This window comes from Marmota flaviventris, chromosome 3 (assembly GCF_047511675.1).
Source record: "Marmota flaviventris isolate mMarFla1 chromosome 3, mMarFla1.hap1, whole genome shotgun sequence".
NCBI lineage: Eukaryota > Metazoa > Chordata > Mammalia > Rodentia > Sciuridae > Marmota > Marmota flaviventris.
The window spans coordinates 4,760,965-4,767,457 of NC_092500.1; the positions used below are offsets into that span (position 1 = coordinate 4,760,965).

Below are 6,493 nucleotides of genomic sequence, written 5' to 3' on the forward strand. Positions count from 1 at the left end.
CCCGTGTCCTGAATCTGTGTTTGTGGACTTGAGCTGCAGGGAGGGCTCTCCTCCAGGGCAGTGGTCAGTTCTGGCCCTGCCGCCCTCCTCACCGTCCCTCTGCTCCTGTGCCCAGGACATGCCCAAGCCTGCAGTTCCAACCCACTTACTTCCTCTTGGGTCTCCTGGGCAAGCCCTGTCCCCAGACACGGCGGCCTTTCTTTAGAAGGCCACTGAGTGGCCACTGACCACCAGTCCTGTGTGACCAGGGCCCCTTCCCTTTGCTTTGCTGGTCAGTACGACCACCTCATGCCCCGTGAGCAGAGCCTTGGCCTGGACTCCCAAGTCTGCGGCCAGTGCCACCTCTTCGCCAGTCAGCAGGCGGGCAGCCCGCCCACAGCTCCTCCTTGGCTTGGAACACGGCCTGGCCAGGGGGGAGACCAGCTTAGAGCCAGTCACTCAATTCTAGAACCATCTTCCCGCCAGAACCCCGAGGCCAGGACTGGGGCCACCCTTCTGGACGCCAGCAGCCTCCACAGCAGGGAGGCTCTGGGCTATGCACAAGGAGGCCCCTGTTGCCCTGCCTGACCCCAGAGCTAGCCGAGGGAGAGCCCAGAGGTCAGGTGGAGAGCCAACTTTGGGAGCAGAGGGTGACGGCCCCTGCAGGGCAGAGCCTGGGCAAAGCCCCCTCTCCACCGACGTCGTCAGCCCCAGCCCTGGTCTGTGTCTGCCTCTGGCCCAGGTTCCGCCTGGCGTCTGGGGCACTGGTGGAAAGCTGGGCCTGGAGGGTCCTGGGCAGGGGCAGCAGGCCCAGGAGGGCTCCAGACGAGGGGTGTTGGGTTTTGTTTTCTGTCCTGCAGAGGAAGCGACTGGCCTCCAGCTATCTCAACAACCCCCTGTTCCTCACAGCGCGAGGTGAGTGGCAGCCTGGGCTGCGGCCTCTCAGCTGCTCCGGGCACAGGGCAGGGCGGGACCTGGGGCTGGACCAGGCAGTTCCCATCCTCTGTGGCCTTGGCCTGAGCACCAGGCAGGTGGCACAGCAGAGGTGCCATTGCTCCTGTCAGAACGGGCGGGCAGCATCTCACAGCACAGGAGGCCCAGGAGTGGGGACAGGCAGCAGCTGAGGTCATGCAGGTCTCTGTCCTGCCGTTGGGTGGACAGAGGACCAGGACCTGTGATGCCAAAGGCCACCCTGTCGATAAAGGACTGAAGATCCCCCCAACAGCTCACTGCCACTGCAAGGTCCTGGTGTCAGGGACCCTTCCTCCTCATGCTCCAGGGGAGGACTCGGGCATCACTGGGCCTTGCGATACTCCCATCATGCCCTGGGGCAAGAGCCCTGCCACACTAGGCCTCAGAGAGCCCAGTCCTGACTGTGCCCCTCCAGTGCCCACTAACCTGTTCTCCGCCCTTCCTCCCTGTGCCAGCCAATGAGGAGCCCTGCTGGAAGGTACGTGCCCTCACATTCACACCTGGGGGTGGGTGTCTTCCACACAGTCCCGGTGGCAGTCCTCCTGGGAAGGGGTGGCCCTGGAGTGGAGCAGGGCCCTCACCTCTGCCTTCGGTGCTCAGGACCCTGCCCAGCACCATGCCTGCTTTCCTCCTGCCAGGCGGAGCCGGGCATGGCCACAGTGCCAGGTGGCCAGACTCAAACAGGACCTCTCCCTGCCTGGTCCTGAGAGTGCCGGGACCCTGGGAGCCACAGAGGCCCCAGGAAGAGCCAGTCTGGGTGCCAGCTGGCCTCTGCCCTGGCTCTGCCCAGCCTTGCTGTGTGGCCCTGGGCAATCTTTCCAAGGACTTTGTAATCCCCAGGGTCTCACCTTCCAGGCCCACACCTCTGGTCCTGAGACCACCCCTGACCCACACATGTCCCTACTTCCCCAGACGCCGGCTGGCCGGGGACTCATTCCCAGGCCCAGCCTCAGGACATGTTCAGTCTGTTCACAACCTGGGACCTCATCCCAGATGAGCCCCTGGCCCGCGTGCTGTGCTGGACAAGCATTCCAGCCAGTTCTGAGGGGCCGTGGTGATTTCCACGGGGGCCCCGCCACAGTGCCCACTGATACCTGCAGGCCTGGCAATGTGTCTGGACACCTGGTGCCCAACCCAGGCAGACATGGGGACAGGAAGCCCAAGCTGCCGCCTCGTCCCCACAAGACCTGTCCTGGAGGGGCCTTGACTTTGAGGCAGGACACCTGATGGGGTCCCAGCTCTGGCCCCAGTTTACTGTGTGGCCCCAGGCAGGTGTCTCACTCTTCCTGGGCCTTTGCACTGAACGAGGGGTGCAGAGGGGCCTTGTCTGCGGTGCCCGACCTCAGACATCTCTGGTATCCAGGGCTTGGTGGTGTGGGCTGTCCCAGACCCCAGCCCTAAGGTCGGAAGCTCCGTTGATGCATGACCTGGGGGGGCGAGGGGTCCTGTGGGTGGCAGGAGTCAGATTTTGCAGGTGGTGGGAGCTGGTTGTGAAGCTCCTAAACCCACAGAGTGTTGGTGCAGCAGCCAGCCGGCTGGGAAGGGGACTTTGTCTCTGCAGAGTGTGGCAGGCCGTGTGGGAAGGACATCTGAAGGGCCCTCTTTCCTTACCGTGGGGCTGGCATTGGCAGAGCGCCTTGTGTGTCTGTCCTTCTCAGGCCCCAGGGAGCGCGGGGCAGCAGTGTCCACCACACAAATGTGGGAACGGGAGCGTGACTCCCCCAGGTCTGTGTCCCAGGCTGGACAGACACGCTACTGAGAGGGTTTCAGGTCAGCCGCCCAGGCCCCCCAGGATAGGGGACCGTCCCTTAGGCTGCAGCAGGACACCCTTCCCTGTGCACACCTGGAAGACTCCGCTACTGGGCCACGTGGCACTGACTCGAGCATCCCTGCCCTTGGTCAGCTTGGCCCAGTGGATGCCCCAGCGTCCTGCCTGTCAGGCTGCCGTGCCTCCTGCTGGGGTCCAGGAGTGTCCCTGCACAGTCACCTGCAGAGGCCTGTCCCTCCTCCCCCTGAGCCACCTCCACACTCCTCTTCTTTCAGAGCGAGATCACCCAGGATGAGCACTGTGCCATCTGCAAGCGAGGGGCCAGCCTGCAGCCCTGTGGCACCTGCCCGGGGGCCTACCACCTCAGCTGCCTGGATCCGCCCCTCAAGACGGCACCCAAGGGCGTGTGGGTGTGCCCCAGGTGCCAGCAGAAGGTACAGGCGCACCCTCCGCCAGTGCCCTGGGTGGTTGGCGGTCGGCAGCGGCAGGGAGGGCAGAGGAGGGGCCTGGGTGTCGGGCCTTCTCAACCCTGGCACAGCTGGTACCTGGGGCCCCTGTTAACAGGGTTTAATCCTGTGAATTGTGGGGTGTTAACAGCGACCTTGGCCTTGACCAGGGGGAGAGACCCAGAAGGTCCTGGCCCACGTGCAGCTTTTCTCCTTTCAACTTCTCTGAACCAGGCCAGTGTGGGCACTGTCCCCTGGTCACCCTGGGGAAGCTGGTCAGGTAGTGGGCATTCCCAGAGCCCCACAACCAGGGCTGGTCTGCCTTCTCATCTCTCCGTCTGCCCTCCAGGCCTTAAAGAAAGACGAGGGTGTGCCCTGGACCGGGATGCTGGCCATTGTGCACTCCTACGTCACCCACAAGACAGGTAGGTGGCCCTGGGGGGAGGGGCCTGCCTCCCCTCCCCCACGGAGGTGCTGGGTCCCCGTGGGACCTGGAGAGGCTGGGGTCCAGACTGTTCAGGGTCCGAGCTCTGAGGAGAGGGACCCTGGGGCATGCACCTGGGTCCCTGCATCAGTGCGGGGAGGGCAGGGCCTGCTTCTGCTCCTGGCCCAGCGGCCGCTGCCCTCTCCCTAGTGAAAGAAGAGGAGAAGCAGAAGCTGCTGCGGCGGGGCGGCGAGCTGCAGAGCGAGCGCCAGCAGCTGGAGGAGCGCGACCGGCAGCTGGCGTCAGCGGTGAAGGTGTGTGGGGGCAGGCGGTGCTGCCCGGGAGCCCGGGGAGAGCTGGGGCCTTACTGCCCCTTAGGAGCCCAGGAGAAGAGAGACCCTCACCCAGAGAGCCTGTAGGTGGAGGACGCGGCTCCCATGCATTCGATATATGATTGTCATGTCCTTGAGGACATCTGGCCCTGCCCCTTCTCAGCTCTTTGATCTTGGCCAGGTCCACCCTGCTCTGACCTCTGTTTCCTTCTGTGTGAACCCCTCCTTTAGGGGTGTGATGACAAGATGACGAAGACGGTGGTGGTGCTGAGCTTGGTGTGATTATTGGTGATCCTGGTGGTGATGGTGGTAGGGATGGTGGTGGTGGTAGTGATGGTGATGGTTGCGATGGTGGTGATGTCATGGTAATATGATGGTGATAACAGTGTGGTGGTGATTGGTGGTAATGGTACGTTGGTAGTGGTGCTGTTTGTGGTGGTACTGATGATACTGTTATCGGAGGTTAGGGTTGGTATGATGGTGGCGATGATAGTATGATGGTATTGGTATGATGGTGGTGGTGGTGGTAAGGTATGATGATGGTTATGGTGTGGCTTTAGTGGTAATGGTATGTGATGTTGATGGTATGGTGGTGGTGGTGGTGGTGATGGTGATGGTGATGGTGATAATGGTGGTAGTGTCAGTGCTGGTGGTGGTGGTGGTGATGATGATGGTGATGGTGATGGTGGTGATGGTGATAATGATGATGGTGGTAATGTTGATGGTGCTGGTGATGATGGTGATGGTGATAATGGTGGTGGTGGTGGTGGTTGATGATGGTGGTGATGGTGATAATGGTGGCGGTGTCAGTGCTGGTGTTGCTGGTGGTGCTGGTGATGGTGGTAGTGATGGTGATGATGATGGTGGTGATGGTATTGGTGGTGATAATGGTGATGGTGGTGATGGTGGTGGTAGTGGTGGTGGTGATGGTGATGATGATGATGACAGTGATGGTGGTGGTGGTGATAATGGTGATGATGGTAGTGGTGGTGCTGGTGATGGTGGTGATGGTGGTGATAATGGTGGTGGTGATAGTGGTGATGGTGATAATGGTGATGGTGGTGGTGATGGTGATGGTAGTGGTGATGGTGGTGGTGGTGATAATGATGATGGTGATAATGGTGATGGTGGTGGTGATGGTGATAGTGGTGGTGATAATGGTGATGGTGGTGGTTGTGGTGATGGTGGTGGGGTGATAATGGTGATGGTGGTGGTGGTGGTGATGGTGGTGATGGTGATGATGGTGATGGTGGTGGTGGTGATGATGGTGATGGTGGTGATGGTGGTGATGGTGATGGTGGTGGTTGTGGTGATGGTGGTGATGGTGATGGTGGTGGTTGTGGTGATGGTGGTGGGGTGATAATGGTGATGGTGGTGATGGTGGTGGTGGTGGTGGTGGTGGTGATGGTGGGGATGGTGATAATGGTGATGGTGGTTGTGGTGATGGTGGTGGTAGTGGTGATGGTGATGATGGTGATGGTGGTGGTAGTGATGATGGTATGATGGTGTTGTATCATGGTGGTGGCAGTGCGGTTGGCGGTGGTGGTGGTAGTAGCAGCAGCGATGGGGCCTAGAGAAGCTCTTTAAGTGCAGTGTCTCCCCAACCCTCTCAGTAGCTCCGCTGTTCCTAGCACGATGGGAAACAGGGTGTGGTTATTTACACCAGCAGCCTTTGGCCAGAGCAGAGGGACGTCCTCCTAGGCCTCATTCCCACTGCGGATGGCGTCGCCGTGGTGCACAGAGGCTAGGGAGGGCGGGGAGCTGGCTGGCTGGAAGGTCCCGTGCTGCATGTGCTCCTCCACCCCACGCTCTGCAAGCCCCTGGGGTCTGGCTGGGTCTTCTCTCCTTGTCCCTGCTGCCTGGCTGGCTCCTGCGAGGCCCTGTGCCTCTTTGTTCCAGGACTTTGCAGTGGAAGGGAGGGGCTTTGGGAGGGTGGCAGGGGCAGCCGCCAAAGGACGCCTGTGGAGGTCAGTTCTGAGACCCTCTCTCTGACCCCTCCCCCTAACAGAAGTGCTTGGAACTCAAGACCAGCCTGCTGGCCCGCCAGAGGGGCACCCAGTCATCGCTGGACCGCCTCCGGGCCCTCCTGAGACTGATACAGGGCGAGCAGAGGCTCCAGGTTGCCATGGCAGCCACCAGCCCCACCCCGCTGCTGGCCGGGCCCTGGACCAAGCCCCCAGCAGCCACCATGCGCTCCACCCTTCAGCACCCCCAGGGCCACAACTGACCCTAGGGACCTGCCTTCAGCTCATGGAAAGTCATTGGGACCCTGCTCACACGACCTGGGGGTTCTGTCGGCCTTAATTCATAAACACTGAATTTCAGACAAAAATAAAACCAGACAGAAAGACCACGGAAAGAAGGGAGAGCCAGGCCGGCATCCCAGAGCCGGAGGGGGTGAAGCCGAGTCCGCCCCTCGCCAGTGGGAGGGGACACCTGGAAACCAGGTCGGGATGATGGACTGGGACACAGCCCCCATCCTCAGCTGTCCTCAGCCATCCCTGGCTGCCCTGGCCTCCATCTTCCGGGCCCAGCCCTCTCTGTGACCTCATGCTGCCCCCTGGGAGAGGGA

At 61.3% G+C, this 6,493-nt stretch overlaps 1 protein-coding gene across 2 annotated transcripts in view; it reads left to right on the forward strand.

Annotated features, from left to right (window-relative positions):
• Positions 1 to 6,275, forward strand: part of Phf21b (PHD finger protein 21B) — a 66,326-nt gene extending 60,051 nt beyond the window's left edge. For both annotated transcript variants that reach the window (XM_027954637.2, XM_027954638.2), the window contains exons 8-13: positions 840 to 894; positions 1,407 to 1,429; positions 2,995 to 3,153; positions 3,515 to 3,590; positions 3,800 to 3,903; positions 5,930 to 6,275. In XM_027954637.2, coding sequence (XP_027810438.1) covers positions 840 to 894; positions 1,407 to 1,429; positions 2,995 to 3,153; positions 3,515 to 3,590; positions 3,800 to 3,903; positions 5,930 to 6,148 — 636 coding nt within the window. In that variant the 3' untranslated portion in view covers positions 6,149 to 6,275. The remainder of the gene's footprint in view (positions 1 to 839; positions 895 to 1,406; positions 1,430 to 2,994; positions 3,154 to 3,514; positions 3,591 to 3,799; positions 3,904 to 5,929) is intronic.
• The last annotated feature ends 218 nt before the right edge of the window (positions 6,276 to 6,493 follow it).